Here is a 17,052-nt window from a genome sequence, read left to right as displayed (position 1 = left end):
GCAGCATGGATTGAGAAGATGTGTGCAAGCATTTAAACGCATTGGTCCAAAGGAGAGGTCATGGGTGCAACCTTGACCACCACTCGAGACCAGAGGAACTTGTTAATTGCGTTCACTGCTTTCTTCATGCCTTTTGCGGCTTATGGCTGTGGGAAACATGTTCGCTCATCTTCCATCGATCCTTCTCAACGTCAGCTCCCCGGCTACAATGCATCACTGGCATCAGGTTATTATGCACAACGAACCATCTGCCGACTCTGGGCTCTGAATGTGCTTGGCACTCTCTTAGGCGCGGCGTGGTTGGCATAAAGGCCGGCTGAATAGATTCCTCTTGATTCTCATGTTTGGTAGTTGTTTCTCGGTCGAATTGACCGTGGTTGGCGGATACTCATCGAAATTGTCTACCGCCGCCGGGGGTGTCGTGCTGTGCTAAATCCCACACTGTGGGATGATTGCTTGCCCTTATGATGGCAGTGGTTACCGCCCGTCAAATGAATTTTACTCGACAGTATCTGAGCAAGTCCAAAACGCCATAGATTTCGCACAGCACTGTTATTCAGCAAATAGGAACGAACTCCTTGGATGCAACAAATTGATCGTCTCTACCTTGCTAACTATCAGGATTAATCATACGTAAGAAATTCAGGACATTTTACAACAGTACCTCAGAGGTCCAAGTGTGACCAGGGCTATTGCTTATTAAATTAATGTGGTGCTCCAGGACAGTGAAGCCCCAGAACGTTCACGACTGCCAAAGCAGTCTTTATCGTCACTACCAACGATATCAACGTGCTTTGTCTAATGGGACACAGCTTATGAGAGGGGTACCACCTCCCGGAATACGTATAATAAGGTTTGTCGGTCGCCAGAACGCAAGGGCCAATCATATAGGTGAAAGGAGCATTGTCCTTTTGGAATCCACACGTAGCAGATACGGCTATGTAGAAAATAAAACGCAAAGCAACACCAAGCCACCTGAACCAGCCATACCACCCGAGGTTACTATAAGCTGAGGTTAGTTCACAATCGCTGATATGACGTGTCATTGTCGCGTTGACCAAAATGCCAGAGTATCTTACGACAGGAAATTCAGATGTATTAACATCCTGTGACAGCCTGCTATGAGCTGAGGTCACAGGCGAGTTAATCGCTAGCGCTAGCTTCTCAAGCTTTATTGCTGATGAACAGATGTTCCGAGTTGATGGAGATGTTACCATCTTGTTCTTGTCAGGGAATGGTGTATGTTTTGAAGAACCAACCAACGATGAGTGGTATCGAGTCACTATAGTTGGAGGCTTCATGGAAATTACAGCCCGTACTCAGAAGACGTACTTTATACTCCCGCCGAACCTGCTTATCCTTTGGCATGCATGGAGTGTGGAAATGGTGCAATATACCCAACTCCGACCATCCCAGCGTGGGCCACTCGACAGTATGTTGGATGCTGTTCCTAGCAAGCGCTCCTTGGGTTATTAATACCTGGTTGATGCTCTTCAAAGTTCATACGTGTTACTTATGGAATTTGCCGATTTTCTCTTCAGCACAAGCAATAATAACCGGGTGGTCGTCGCAAGGTGCGCTTTCTCTATTCAATACGACGGTCGTAGAATTCAATGTACCCACAGACAGACCAATCTCGACCACAGCAGTTGTTACACCATCGGCGTGGCCATATTTAATTTTAGGCAGTGGCTCGTCCTCTGGGCGGTCCACTATCGCAAAAATTTCGTCTAGGTCTCTATCATTCAGGAGACTTCTTTTTTCTGGGTCATAACATCTTCTTACCTGGAATCAATGGCAGCTGGATGTTAGTCATTGGTGGAATATAATCCTAGCAGCAATGCAAGAGGATTCGTCGTCAAGGCTTTGGGTCTTGTCCATCCACTGATGCAGAACTTGTTATTTATACCGAAATGAGTACGAGCAGACATTGTGCGACAACTAGGTAAGCTACCTCTGACGCAAGTCTATTGAAATGTATTCTCCCGGCTCCAACTATGATGTGAGGTTTTGAAATTCCAGGGCACCGATGTTGCATCTTCCATCGTCTTTGGTCTATTCTTCGCATATCTTACAGGCGCCATTACAATATTGAAAACTGGTTTCGCGTTATCATTGGAAGCTTCGCTGTATACATTGGTTGTTCCAGGCCTTGGCCGGACTGAACCATCCGCAATCCAAACATTCTAAGTAGTGATTTCTTTTATTAGATGCTATAGATGCCTAGTATACGACCTGGTTGAGTATCTAGAGAGTGATGGATAGAGAGAAACGTTCTTTTTGGTTATGAGCTTTCTTCAGGATCGCGCCTTTGTCTTCCAGGCAAAGCACGTCCTCCAGGTTCTGTCTCGAAGGTGTTCTAGTTGGTCTCCAGATAGCCGGAAAGCCTTCGCGCGCTCTCGGATGCATTGGTTTCGAAACCTGTCCCAACGTGCAAGTAGATCAGCCCTTAAATAGCAGTGAATGCCGTAATACCATGACTGCTTTTTATATTTCTCTGTAAAGAACCGGCCCTCTGACCCAGCCTCCATCTGTGCTATTGAAAAAAAAATTCCCTAGAGTCCGCGGTGTCCTCTCAACGCTTTCCTATACTGTTCCTCGAAGATATCATCACTTCGTGCTCCTACATTCTGATAAACCTTACTAAGTCAAAAGAGACACCACAATGAACATTTCAAAAAAAAAAAAAAGGTGATTGGAATCTTATTGGTTCAATGATACGTTCCAAAGTCCCTCAATACAAGAGAGCTTCGGTACCGCAGCCAGACTTTGGATTTCAATTTTCCCAAGTATATCTTCGGCTTGGATGCTATTCATTAAAGCACTACCGGACATGGAGAAATGCTAAATCTCTCGGGGTAGTGACACGTCTTAGTACTCAGATACCTCTATGTAATATGTGATGTATACTACCCGGCAGCCAGGAAGCTGGCACGAGACAATTTCCGCATTCACGATATAAGTCTCTGATACCAGCAGGATTGAGCCGACAAAATACCCTACGTCATCGAAAACAGCCCCACGAGAAGCTTGCTCCAAACCGCTGTCGCCGATCTTAGCCTCAATATTATGATATTGTATAGCTTGAGGACTCATTTCCCAACGCGGCGCAGTACAATCGTTGGCCGGCTATCTCGAAGCCAAGGAGAAATCTCGGTTATTTGTAGCCAATGGATTCAACACGTGTCAGTCGATGTCAACATAGCATGTTGTTTCGTTACTTCATATGGAGCGAATCTACAACCCACGCAAAGGCAACTCGATCTCAATCACTAATGCAGCCTCCCAGACAATAGCGCTCCGGGCTTCCTCCTAAGTTTCTCCATGGCACGCTCCAGACTCTCTGCGCAATGGGCCATCGTCCAGCTGAGTCTTGGTCTGACATCTGTCGCCATTGCTGTAGCAGCACTCATTTTTGCCATATATGCGTCCGCAAGATACGGGCAAGGTCGTGCCATGGCAGGCGCTTTCGTGGCTGTATGTGTTATATTCCCTAAACAAATGATCTCTAGACTTTAAAGATTGAATATTTCGGAATCATGGGCCATTTGGACCATGGCAGTTGATGCGCCAGAGATCGCGGGACTGGCAAGCTCTGAGCGGCGAGTGCTTCGCTGCACAAGTGATTATCTGGCATATCTCTCCTTCATCACTATAGTCATATCTGGCACACTCCCTTTATCGTCTCATTGACAGTCAATGGAATTGGCTATGAATATGGGGGGCGGCCGACGAAGATATGCGAGGAAGAAGAACGACAACGAGGAGACTCAAGCGGTTATGCCTTCGCGGCCTGCATGATTCTTGTTCCTGTAGCGTAATTTTATCCGCAATTTTCGAAATTGATACCAATCTCTCATATCTTAGCATTTGTGTTGTCAAACGCTTAATAACCTGGTTCTAAATAGGGGCCTGCATTTGTTCTTCCTGATATCCTCCCGTGTCGGCTACTGCAAAACCAGGTGACTCCAGTTACCGTACACTCCAGTGATAGCCTCATCGGGCGATTAATCGTGCTATGATCTATCGATATCAACAATTTCTACGTATGTCATCCGAAAGGAACAGTCGGATATTGATATCCCAGCTCTGAGATGCGTACGATGAAGTGGACAGTATCCCCTTGAATTCAGGTGGCATTGACAGCCTGATGAAGGCTACTAAATGAGTGCATCAACCAATACCTGAAGAGGCATGCATTGATTCTCAGCAATCCACGAGGCGGCTGCCGTGATAGGATATAGGACCCCCTTGATAGCGCACTAGGTCCGCGAATACTTGCAGTTGTATGACGAGCTCCACACAGCTCACTGCTTATTATAAGGACGATGTACGTGGCAACTAGCAGACAAAAAATACATTTATGACTTGGCGTATAAGATCAATACTGATCTGGGTATTGCTACGGAAATTAAAGACTTTAGTCGGATTGTGTCGACCATCAGCAGACCACGCTAAGAGGAGACCATAATAATGAAAAAATTATTCAGCGAACAACAGTTAGCCAAAAAGTTCCCAAACTGGGCGACGACTATTGTTGGCCTGATCATGGATCTCAAAAATAGATACAAATTATTGGCGAAACTGGTACAATCTTCCCAATGTGCATGTTCATACTAGTAAGTGTGCGTATCATCATTTCGAAGAGACACGTTAATTCGATATGAAGGCCATAATAGTCAAACCCGCATGTGCCATACTATCACATGGCTGGCTCTTGTTAAGGCATAGCCTATATGGAAGATGCTGGAAGGGCGAGAATTTACTATGACAATTCGACAGTTCACCTGACAATAGCCTTGAAGCGAATCCTTGGCTCTCAAGTTGTTACCTGCCAATCATAAGGTAAAGGGAATGGATTTTGAGCTCGAATGGCTTTCTGATTGGTCAATTTTCTACAGCACACAATGACCAAATTATTAACCCCACACCAAGCTCTTATTACCCTTCGACCTAGCCAATCAATTAGATTAAACCAATAACGGTTCACGACCGGCACTTACGGCTACTTATCATGCAACCTATGGATACTCCCGCACGACCATTTCCAAAGCCCTCGCACTCGACATAAGGCTCCACTTCAGCCAGCCATGACGACGACCATAGCCCAATATTTTACCCCTCGCCAAATTCTTGCTTCTTGGTTCCGACGATTGGGCCACAGGGCTTAGATAGGCTGTTATGATTCGGCCTTTACCAATATTCCGGTACGGTATTATAAGTATGTCCCCTAACTAGCCGCCACAAGCTGGGAGCTCGTTCTCAAGGGTTTGCGCAAACCTTTCTCTTGTTAGAAACAGGACCTCTATCTTCAACATAATAACTATTGAGCAACAATAGCACGATGTATTGGCGTGTTCTCCCCGTGGTCGCCCTTGCGGCACCTACGCATGCCCTGATACGAATGGGATGTTCACAGCTAGTTGTTCAACGTCTCGATCCACTAGTGACGCCCGGCCAAGTGCCTTCGCCCCATGTACACCAAATAATCGGAGGAGTAAGTCAACTGTTCATGATAAACGGCCCCATGACTTTTTGTAACACTTGCAGAATTCTCTAAATGCGACGATGCACCCCTCAAACCATGACATCCCTAAGATGTCCACCTGCACCACTTGTCAAGCGGCAGATGACTTCTCCAACTACTGGACCGCCGTACTATACTTCAAAGCGCAGAATGGGACCTACAAGCGGGTGAATCAGAAAGGAAATGCCGGATTCGAGGGGCAGAAGGGTGGTATGACTGTTTACTATATGCAAAACCAGTTGGCCGACTACGAGCAGAAGACTCAGGTTACTGCGTTCAAGCCTGTAAGACTTCTTTCATACTGGTTAAAATTTACTTACTAAAAGTTTCAGGGCTTTCGAATGTTCGTTGGAGACCTCAACGCTAGGACTTTAGAGGAGGCGAAGCCATACCGGCAACTCACCTACACCTGCTTGCAAGACATGAGTACCAGATACCCAGAAACAAAGTACTTGCCGAACAAACCCTGCCCAGCTGGAATCATGGTCAACGTCCGTTTCCCAACGTAGGTATCTTTGGACGCTGACTATAGAGACACTCAAGATAACATGTGGACTTACAGTTGCTGGGATGGCGTAAATCTGGATTCACCGAATCATATGGATCATGTATCGTACCCAGCAAACGGTACATTTGAGTCGCAAGGACCCTGCCCAACTTCTCATCCTGTAAAAATTCCTCAACTCATGTTCGAGGTTATCTTTGACACCGCGCCGTTCAACAACAAGGCCGACTGGCCGACCGACGGGACACAGCCGTTCATGTGGAGCTTTGGAGACACGTAAGTTGTGACATGACTCTTTACCATTGAAATCCGTCTCTTAGGCTGAAACTCGAAATTTTAGCACTGGATACGGCACGCATGGCGACTATGTTTTCGGATGGAAGGATGACTCTCTGCAGAAGATCATGAACGAGCCTTGCTATGTCAACTGCAAGTCAATGAAGACCCAAACGATAGACCAAATGAATTCTTGTACTGTCGAACAGACTGCAAAAGAGGATATGGACAGTTGTGAGTTTTGGTCAATCTTTCTCCAATAGTGTTTATACTAACGGTCAATTCAGGGGTAAAAGAAATTCCAGGTCAGGCAATGACGGAAGAGTGACAGGCAGGCTATATGTCACAGCGATGCCTTGATGCATTGATACATTAGGGTTACAAGAGGTCCGGCGAGACACCGTACAGTGTTCGCTATATAACCCCATCTTGTCCCCCTTCCTTGATGAGGGACAAGATTCGGCCTCTCTATGAATTGAACCTCACATTGGACTTCTTATTATACCTGACGTCACACTTCCCTTCTGACGCTATAAGACTACCACATATTCATATACTTTGAAACTGCGCTTTTAAAGTCGCGAGAAATATGAAGACTAAAATGTGTGACCTTTACAAGTATCGGTCTCTTGTTACGTTTCAGTACAGGTGGCACGGTACACATAGTCACGGCAGCTGTCCATGTAAACTAGCATTTTGATAAAGACATAAGCTAGAACCGTGGCGAATAAGAATAAACCAGTATAATACAGAGTGATATGCTGACAAAAGATGCGAGATATTCCGCTGCAACACGGAACATGTTGGCGTTGCTGGTTGCAGCGAAAATATATATGTATTTCTTTGCATTTCTTTTCTTCGTAGATGACCTCTCGTTACAAGTAATTGTGTACTGACGACCAGCAGACTTTGTGATTTCATAAGGTACAGGGATACTTCTACTCTAATGAGCGGCACTCAGGAAAAGTCTTCTTGACTTGCTTGTTCGCAGTCTTAAATTTCCATAGTAAATCATGTTACACTTGGAATCTCAACGCCAGGCAGATCTTTTGCCCATACCCGGATCTTCTCAAAATTTCTGCAAACATGCGGTGCGCGGTCCCACTCACGTGTCTCCGCCACGCCGTTCACATAGCGAAATGAGAATGGCGTTACATCGCTGTTACACATGATGGACCTGCGCAACGTCTCTATGCAGTGCTCGAGATGAGGAACATGTAGAAGAGGATCTTTCGATGGGTCATAATACTCTGGATATAGACTCATACGCAGCAAGTTCTAAATATGTTAGACAAAAGTAGAAAGAGAATGTGGTAGTCTACTAACGACACAGTGTAGCTGGTGGAACACATAAACAGACCACCATTCTGGCTGATCGTCACCTTCATTTGGTGTGATGCCGTCGTGGAAGCCGTGACTGACCATCTCTGGGGTGACATCCACAACCTCTGAGACACATGTTAAAAAATAGAATTAAGCGCTTAGTTGGACTCAACTTACTTTGGTATAGGTCATTCCAATTATCGTCAAGTTGCTGAGATGGATTTCCGTCGGCCATATACTTCATTCTGTCATCTTTAAAGCCTGAGCTAAAGGTAACCAGTTCATATTCAAGGATCTCGTTCGCGGGTGCTTATTACAATGCAAGGTCAATTCTAGAGTCGAGGCCTGAAGTCAAGTTGGACTTACAGTAGACTGGTGTGGGTAAAACCCAGTTGCAGGAGGCATTGGGATATATAAGTATGTAGGAAAGAAGACAGGCGAGTGAGATCCATCCTACTCCTGCGACAACCGCAGTCATGTGCAAATTTCGCCTAGCTCTATACAGCTCGCCGGATGTGCGGGAAAGTTCCATGTCATAATCAGGCTCAGAAGTTGAGAGTAACATCTCTCTTGCCCCATCAGACTCTTGCTCCTCATACTTTGGCATTGTGGGAGAGCTATTGGTTTCCTCCATGATCAGTACCCGGACAGGTTGTCCCACATGCGGCGAAAGAAAAAGAGCTGGATAAAAGACAGACCTCACTGGATACTTCTCAACAATGATCGTGGGATATTGATGCTTATGTGACAGGATAAAGTCTCTATGCTAAGCGAAGATAGCCGTGAGCGGAGACTATCTTTCCAAGCTTGGACTATGATGATGTCGCTAGTTAGGCGGTGCGCATCTCGGGACAACCGCGTATAATCCTTCATGGCATGGTAGGGTATATCATCATGCGCCTTGGATGTTCGAGGGTGTTGTGGAGCCTGCATATGGTATGCAGATGTCTCATTGTATCTAGGTACTTGGATACTTGGGAACGTATTGTGGGACGTTATGACGTTTGTATGATCCACTATGGCGAATCCGGTAGGGGTAAGCACGGGGACAAGGGTTTCGTTTTGTACACAGTGCACGTGGGTAGCGCTTGTTCGCGAAACCATCAGGGCCATGCATGTATGCAAAAGACGGATGTCGAGGGTTCGGAGAAGTGGTATAGAGCCATTCGATTTGGGAGACGGAAATGAGAATCTTCTTTAGCAGGTTTGGTAGACTTGAGCTCTCCCCACGTCATTTCTGCCGAACCGCAAGCCTTCACACAGTTATGCCTTTCTGGCGTTTCCGTTCTTAATTATCCATAATCTTGGGCAACTTCCGCTTTGCCTCTCAGCGTAGACTACTGGACGCCGCCATGTTCGTTCACTTAACAGTTTGTTGTTTCATAAGTGCTGCAGTCCTGGTATGGCGTTTCTGGAGGTTGAGAAATGTACCCGGTCCGCTGTTGGCCTCCATTACAGATTTCTGGCGATTTAGCGTTCATTGGCGCGGTCGCGTGTTCCCTACGCTTTCAGAATTGCACGACAAGTATGGCCCAGTCGTAAGGACAGGGCCCAATACCGTGAGCATAAGTGATCCGGGTCTTTTGAGACTAGTATACACGAGTCGCGGAGAGTTCAAGAAAGTGGGTTTAGCCTAGATGCATGCATCATGGTGTGCTAATTGAACTGTAGGCCGATACCTACGGCCCGATGAGAGTATGTGTTGACGGGGCGTCCATTGGCAGTATCATCGACATGCAAGATGAACAACAGAACAGGGCAATCAAGAGGGCAGTCGGCGGGGCTTTCCTAGCGCGAAACGTGCTTGACTATGAACCAGCTCTAGACTTGACAGCGGACGCATTGATTGAAAGAATCCAGAAACTCCCTTCCTTCAATCTATACGACATGTTGCAATCTTTCCAGCTTGACTTTCTGTTCAAGATCGCATTCAGCGAAAGCCCTGGACATCTAAAGCATGGCGATGATGTCCTAGGACTGGCTAAGGTGGGAAACAAAAGAGTAAAGCACTGGTTCACCTGGCAGCCCGTTCCACGCCTCGAGCATGCCATCTTTCACAGTCGGATTTGGACCAGATGTTTCGTTCGACCTTCAAAGTGGATTCCTATGGGGAACGCAAGACTTGAAGCCCGTCTATCGTCTCCAAAGAACTCCCCATCGAAAAATGATTTGCTACAGAAATACATAGATGCAAGCAGGAGACACTTGGACATTATCAGACCAGAAACCGTGTCTAGTTTGGTCAACTCGACTATCTCCGCCGGAGCCGACACGACAGCGGGCACCATGACAACAATCTTGTATTTTCTGCTCAGGAATCCTGAGTCGCTAAATCGTCTGCTCCAAGAGCTCCAAGGAGCAAGATTATCCTCACCACCCCGCTATTCTGAGGTCAGCAATCTACCATATCTAGATGCAGTCATCAAGGAGGCACTCAGACTACACCCACCTCTGTCCGTTCCCCTGGAACGTATTGTACCTGAGGAGGGCTGCGTACTTTCCGGAATCTTTCTTCCGCCCGGAACTGTGGTAGGATGCCTTGGGAAACTTGTTCATATGGATCAGCGATACTTTGGGCATTCACCTGACCAGTTCCGCCCAGATCGCTGGATCAAGGCTGATGGCGCATCGCGTCAGGCTATGGATCGAGGATTTCTATCGTGGGGTTCTGGGAACAGGGTTTGTCTGGGTCGCTACATCGCTGAGCTGGAGATCAAAAAGGTTATACCATTACTTTTACTGGGCTTTAATGTGAGTTCTTGGTACTTGCCGATCAGGAATGAGTTCTAACAATTCCAGATGAGTATGGTTCATTCCGGTACAACCCTCCCCCTGATGGAGGGAGTCGTCGAATTTGATGCGAATCCAATTTTCGTTCATTTTAAGAAGATTGAGGTAACGTAGATATTTGAGGCGAATGTAAGTATAATAAAACTCCTGGATAAAAGTCAAACTTGTCTCAAATCCAATTGTTCTGCTGGACGTGCAATTCAAGACCCCAATGTCTGTATTTCTCTGAAGTTGGGACTACGAGCGTAAAAGGTAATGGTATCTTCGGAATTATGCCATACTCAATCAATTCGGAATAAGCGTAACCCTATACATCTAATTGTAGTTCCATTACAGACAACGCGCTGGCCGCCGGCGTTGTAACCTTGACTAGTTTCAAACTTGGGTCTGCTTCATAGAACAACGATTTCCAAGCGTCAAGATCCCGCTCACTTGAATTAAGTAATGTCATCATAGCCACGTCTAACAGCCTGCGGTAAAATGGTAAGCCAGCTGTTGATTATTTATCACCCTCACATACCTTGATTTTCTTTCACATATGTGACTTTGACTTCCAGGAGGTTGCATGACCCCTTCCATCACGACAATCCTCGAACCGGGCTTCATGGCGGCCACCGTATTTTGCAAAATCTTGCGGGCAAATTTATCTGGATAGTCGTGCAGGATCCATCTGAACAAAAACACGTCTGCAGAAGACGGCTGAGTAGTGAAGAAATTGTGCTCCCGGAAGCTGATACGGCCAGACAGCGATTCAGGGATACTGTTGCCATCAAAAGCGGTCTTGAGATCCTGCACGATGAAGTTGAGATTTGTATGCGCTTCGGCAAGGGCAACCGAAACGTGCCCTCCGCCCCCGCCAATGTCGGCCACCATGCTTCCTTCTGGAAGACTGGCCCAATCGAAGCCCTGAAGGAGGTGTTGCAGGCTGAACGACTCGCCCTGAGTCATACCTGCCATGGCCATGCGAAATCTCGCAGCTCGCCAAGGCTCTGCGTTGAAAAATTCGAACTTGGGCAACGTTGTGTTGTACGCCAAGTTCAGAGCCGTTTCATTCCTCTCCTGCGTACCTGGCCACTTTCTAGTCGTTTCAGACAGACAGGATGCCGCGCGGAACGATTCATCAGTATAATAGCTTACTGTGGCATGGATATGCTGCTCTAGAAGTAGCCTGGAGCAGGCGTTATGAGCCACAAAACCAAGCCGCGGCTCACAGAAGATGTGATATACCACCAAGATCCGAAATATTCGTGAGATCTGGAGGGTGGGGAGCCCTGTGGCTGCAGCTAACTCTGAAAATGCAATACTGGAACCGTCTGATGGTACATAGGATGCCAAATCAAAATGGGCGGCGAATTGAAGTGCTGCCTCGACCCGGTGAGACTGTGCTGTGGCCATAAGATGTTCATACGGTCCGGCAGCAAGATACAGCAGCTTATCGCACGCTTCCCGTAGTTCTGTCCGTTCAGTGCCTTGAATGTTCTGCTGGGTCTTTGGCGACGCTGGCGGTGAGGGGGGCATACCAACAGACGCCCCCGACGACTCAAGCTGCCTGGCGCACTTGCTGATGGTCTCGGCCAAGGAGACTATAGTATCAAGATCAGGCCTGAGAATAGGAGGTTGTGCCATCGGTCCTTTGATCTGTTACAAGGGAGTTAAGATAATACTGTAGCTCTAATATCTGATGGAGACAAGTTAAGCAGAAACCAAATCTTGAGCCTTATCACAAAGAATCCCATCAGTGAATCTCAATCTTCGCTTATATAACCATGCCTGACTATGATTGGAGTGCATTCACCGATATGGAGGTGTGCCAGAAATGCAATTATTGCAGTTTGGTCTCAAATAACCGTAATTTGTCGCTGGCAGAGTCCATTTGATTGCCCTCTATTCCCATGACCGTTGGCCTACCAATCGATTCGTGTGTCTAGGTCATGAAGGTCAAGATCGACAGCTTCGTCTACGTACTCACATACTTGGAGACTGTGGGAATAAAGTTTTCACACTGTAAGATCTCTATAGGACCAACTGTACAGTGGGGGACGTTGGGCCCGCGTCGTCAACAAAGATTTTGGTCGCGAGCGGCGATTGGCTTGTTACGCGGCGTGGGGATCGGATTGCTAAGAAAGATCCTTCAATCCACGGTAAACTACCAGGCTACTCCGGAAGTACCCAGCCAGATTGAATGTACTGCGGTATTCGGGGGGCCTTGTCCAGTACCTGTTCGGCTGTTCCACTTCTCGCCGTCCCCTGGTTGTCAGACCTAGCAACCGAACTACATTATTACTATTATAGCCTAGCTTGGATGACAAGAACAAACAGAGCCCCACGAAAGGCTTGATTTCACCACGAAGGATTGTAATGCTGGTTATAGTGTTCATGCTGCTAACTTTTAATTGTACACCGTTCCCAAGTTCCTCGCGCCGGTCAATTTCAAGCTAGCATATATCCATGCACTGATAATGCGACTTCCGTGTAAGATGCACTCGTAATATTGGGCAGGATTGTCTACCTCCGGGCTGGGGCTGTCATTGTGCCCTTCCAGAGGTATACACCTCAGGGTGCTATGCAGGAGCCCACCTGTCCAACACAGTCTTAATCTCTCGGATGACTTTCTGGCAACCCTTACAAAGCCCCCCGAAGCCCCACATACAAGTTACATGCAAGTTAATGCTAATGGTGAAATGAAGGCGGAGTAGTGTTTCCCAATGGCTGGACATAATGAAGCCGCTCGCTTGCATTCTGCCTACACATTTTGACTGCACGTTATTGCTGGACAGTATGAGTAGAGTGGAGGAGGTCAGTCCGCGTACACTTACTCGGGCAGTGCCTACCGCTTATGGAAAGTACGCACTCATTCCCAGTACGTAACAACTATGTCAAGCCATGGTTCTCGGACCTTATTGTATCGCGAGTCCCCAGTGGTTAAAAGTTCCGGTATGAAACCAGTCTTAATCTGTAAGGCCGTAGTGTACCACCGAGTTTTAATACTGACCCGTTTTTGTAAATGAATTGAGGTCATCTGCAAAGTCTAGCTATCATCATTCTCTCCTGATGCCGAATATAACGCTTTATCAGATTGCTGTCATTCCCGCCATACACGATCGAGGACTCTATGTAGTATTGTTATTATGATGAACATATTATAACCCAAATGGCGCCAGTGACAATAAGCACAATACCTGCCCAGCTATACAACGAAGGTGCATGATAGAAAACAGACCAATCATACACCAAGGCAAACAAGAGTTGTGTATACATCATGCCCACTGCACGGTTGACACCGACCTTTTTTGGCGGACCATTCGGCTTGTTCTCGTCTGGATCTGGTGGGTAAGAGTATCCAGTCCCTCCCGTACCTTTCAATCCCGCGCCGTATGAAAGACCTTCGGTGAGGAGGAGCTGGAATAGAAAACCACATCCCGTGACAACAAACAGCAGTATCCATTGCAGTGGCGTGGCGGGCAAGGTGAAGGGAACGCCGGGTAATAGAAGCAGGCCAAGCCCGCAGAACACAATGGATGCTAGAGAGGAATAATTCATGCTGATTAGCGGGTGTACTCGAGGCCCGATCATCCGAATGGTCACCATACCGCCCGCTTGGCCCACCACGCCCAATAAGGCAGCGATGATACCCAGCATCCGAGCATGGTTTAAGATGGGCCGGGTTTCGACTTTATGAACTTTCAGCACTCCAGCTCTGTCATACTGAGCATCTGCTCGGTGACGCCATATATCCTCATCCGAGGAGTTCATGGCAACCAGCACAACGCCCAGGAAGCTGATAACACATGCTAGCTGCTGCATTAATGAGAAATCCTCATCCCGAAAGATGTTATTGATGGCGTAGCAGGTGACGATGGGTGCCAAGAACGTGAGCACAGTGGCTTCGGCCAATGGCAAGTACAAGAGACTGAAATAAATCCCGGAAACTGCGATAAAGCCGGCAGTTCCACGAATGATTAAGATGCCTCGAAGTTGATGCGTGCCGAACGGGTGGTCGGGCACGGATCGCATCAAGTAACCGTAGGCTACAATGCATACCGCCGTCATGACATGGCGAAGAAAGAGGATCGGCATGGCGTGAATTGGATGCATTCTGTCGGTCTCTAGCATGCGTACGGCCAGATCCATGCTGGCAGCGAAGAACATGCTCAGAAACACTAGTAGCACCCCCTTGTTCTGAGCCCAGGTTTCCTGAAGCCAGAGTCGCCATGTCGCCGGGTGGTCGAGATAATTCAACTCCATCGAGCTGATCGGAAGATCGCCATATTCACTCATGCTGTCCTCTTCTTCAACGGGGGATAACGGTTGACGTTCTTTGTCGTCACTCTGGGCTGGTGTAGTGGAATACTCCAGCTCCGTCAAATTGGTAATTGCATGTGGAGCCATGCCTGGACTTCCGAAGGTAGTGGAGATTGTGAGATTGATTATGCGGGAGTTCAGTGCGTCTCGAGAGTTGAATAGAGGAGTAGAACTAGAAGGTAGAAAAAGGGGAAGGGAAAAGAAAAAGAAACAAAGAGAAAAACCGAAACGAAGATCTAGCGTCGTATTATCTCCACAAGCATAAATGGTCGGTGGAGACTACTAAGTCTGGCCCAGGTTTTTGCATCCAATGATATAGCCGATCACGTATTCCTCTTGTGAATTGGCCCTGTGCGCTCTGCTATCGGGAGGGGGGGGGGGTTTAGGGGATGTGCATTGGACGGTGAAAGTTTGCTACTTTCCAAGGAGTGAAGCCGTTACCTGGAGCCATTGTCTCATTTAGCCACTGGACTGGGCGGGACGTCTTTCCTTGGCTGTATTCAGAATATTCCTCTAAAGGCCCTACAGTGATGAAACGAATGGACACGTACATGACTATATGCGGTTATGTACAATAAATTCTCAATTGTTTTTACTAACGCCACCTCCCACCAAATCTTGACAATCGAAAACGACGTACGGCAGGATAACCGCTAGATAGATTCAGCACTGCAGAAATTGAACTGGAAGGTCTGTTCTGTACAGTTCCTGAAGTTCGGACGGGTGGCTTTTGAGACCTTCTATCAAGAAGTTGACACAATGGTTCGTATGGCTGAAGTTACCAGCAACCACATCCAGCCTATCACCCCTATGCTGGGCATGGATGATACGCTTCAGCGTAAACGCGCAATGCGTCAGATGCTCGAACTTGGTTCCCCAGTACATGACTCCATCTAAATGTTTGAAATGCTCTGGGTCGATGAGCTTGTCGGTCGGTTTTCCGCCTTCATCGTACCAATACGTAAGATTTTCCGTCCGCACAAGTTCGGCGAATTCCGCGGAACCATCCTTAGGGCAGTCTTTGTGTAGCCATGATGCCATGAGGGGATCAAAAACACAACCGAGGGATTCAGCCTCGGAGCTCGATGACCCGCATGTCAGTGGCGTGTAGGAAGGCTGGTAACGATTCGCCTCGTGCAGTGTATTCACTTCCACCTGCTTGAAGGCATCTGTGAGCGACTTGGCTTGAGACCTGAGTCTCAAGTCACAGAATTCCGTATGTTCAATGTGTAGATTGTGTTGGAGCAAGGCATTGGATGCCTTGGTAGCTCCATACAATGAGATAGCCCAGATGGCTAGTGCTAGAAATCCAGTCGTCACGTAGAATGCCCTCGATCTTCTCTTCTCAGTAGGTGGCGAATGTGTGTTTTCTATAGGTGACAGGTCTGGGTCGTCTTCGTGGATCGTTGAGTACTTAGTTGATGATTGAAGAGACATTGTGAGAGGTTGTGTTCATCAAGATATTGCTAAGACAGGCGTTTGTTGGTGATGGGTGTCTCACCAAAGCAACACCTCGTTTTGTCAGATTCGAAGGAGACTGAGTGAAGGTTTCTCGAGCATCGATCAAGGCCTGGTCAAGGTAGGCAGTCGACCTGACCATTTCTCATGGTGGCTAATTCCGGGGGGATCCAAATCGCACTGGCGACATGCTGCCTGGGTGGAGCTGGGAGGGGGGGCTGGGGATCGGCATTCCCATGCCCGTGCTGTTGGTTCCAAACTATAGACGAGTGGAGTGCGATTTGGAAGTCAAAGTCTTCTTCGTGTAGTTGTTCAACTCGATTTATCATCGTTATACGCATCACACTGCATGCACCCCTGCCGCATCTTGGACGGTCAGCCGGACAGAATAGATTTCCACATATCTTGAAAGTGCTCTTCAACGTAGCGACATCTCTGTGTACCCTCCGAAGTACATCGAACACCTCTGACAAGAAGCTACCTTGTCCATTGGCAGCCATAGGAGGCAACGTAGCAGGAATATGATCCAGTCATATTCTGATCATCGTATCGGCATTATGCATACCGGAACTGGCAACTCCATAACTCATGAAGTGGCGCTAACGTAAGGCAAGGATTCAGTTCACCGTATACGGCGCGCGCAGAAGGAAGTTCAAGTCCTCTATGCTATAGGCTGTGTTCAACTTATATCAAAGCCACTTTGCACCCCTGTGGTGAAAATGCAGGCTTGGCATGCATGTCTAGCGTCTGCAAATTGCAATGCCGTTTCCTGCAGGGGACTTTTTTATAGCCAAGCTCAAATAAGCAATTTGCCCCGCTCGGGCTGATCCGTAGCCACCTGGATGCATTAGCTTACCTTTACACTAACAAT

At 47.4% G+C, this 17,052-nt stretch overlaps 5 protein-coding genes across 5 annotated transcripts; 1 reads left to right on the top strand and 4 right to left on the bottom strand.

Moving 5' to 3' along the window:
- Positions 1-5,344: 5,344 nt before the first annotated feature.
- On the top strand, positions 5,345-6,636 carry JN550_011335 (uncharacterized protein; the record flags this gene model as incomplete). Its single annotated transcript, XM_049309689.1, has 6 exons — positions 5,345-5,497; positions 5,551-5,811; positions 5,860-6,032; positions 6,090-6,308; positions 6,373-6,542; positions 6,596-6,636. The coding sequence occupies 6 exons, from the start codon at positions 5,345-5,347 to the stop codon at positions 6,634-6,636; spliced, it is 1,017 nt and encodes a 338-aa protein (XP_049166689.1).
- A 683-nt stretch (positions 6,637-7,319) lies between these two features.
- On the bottom strand, positions 7,320-8,238 carry JN550_011334 (uncharacterized protein; the record flags this gene model as incomplete). The annotated part of the gene is made up of 4 exons (XM_049309688.1): positions 7,320-7,586; positions 7,635-7,756; positions 7,809-7,940; positions 7,998-8,238. 4 exons carry the CDS (start codon positions 8,236-8,238, stop codon positions 7,320-7,322), a joined length of 762 nt encoding a protein of 253 aa, XP_049166688.1.
- A 2,490-nt stretch (positions 8,239-10,728) lies between these two features.
- On the bottom strand, positions 10,729-12,047 carry JN550_011333 (uncharacterized protein; the record flags this gene model as incomplete). Its single annotated transcript, XM_049309687.1, has 2 exons — positions 10,729-10,852; positions 10,942-12,047. 2 exons carry the CDS (start codon positions 12,045-12,047, stop codon positions 10,729-10,731), a joined length of 1,230 nt encoding a protein of 409 aa, XP_049166687.1.
- Positions 12,048-13,547: 1,500 nt separating this feature from the next.
- JN550_011332 (uncharacterized protein) lies at positions 13,548-14,810 on the bottom strand (the record flags this gene model as incomplete). Its single annotated transcript, XM_049309686.1, has 1 exon — positions 13,548-14,810. One exon carries the CDS (start codon positions 14,808-14,810, stop codon positions 13,548-13,550), a length of 1,263 nt encoding a protein of 420 aa, XP_049166686.1.
- A 576-nt stretch (positions 14,811-15,386) lies between these two features.
- JN550_011331 (uncharacterized protein) lies at positions 15,387-16,160 on the bottom strand (the record flags this gene model as incomplete). The annotated part of the gene is made up of 1 exon (XM_049309685.1): positions 15,387-16,160. One exon carries the CDS (start codon positions 16,158-16,160, stop codon positions 15,387-15,389), a length of 774 nt encoding a protein of 257 aa, XP_049166685.1.
- Between the last annotated feature and the right edge of the window lie 892 nt (positions 16,161-17,052).

The sequence above is a fragment of the Neoarthrinium moseri genome, assembly GCF_022829205.1.
Source record: "Neoarthrinium moseri strain CBS 164.80 chromosome Unknown scaffold66_Wmoseri_CBS_16480, whole genome shotgun sequence".
In the NCBI taxonomy this organism is placed as follows: Eukaryota; Fungi; Ascomycota; class Sordariomycetes; order Amphisphaeriales; family Apiosporaceae; genus Neoarthrinium; species Neoarthrinium moseri.
This window is presented reverse-complemented; position numbering and strand designations above follow the sequence as displayed.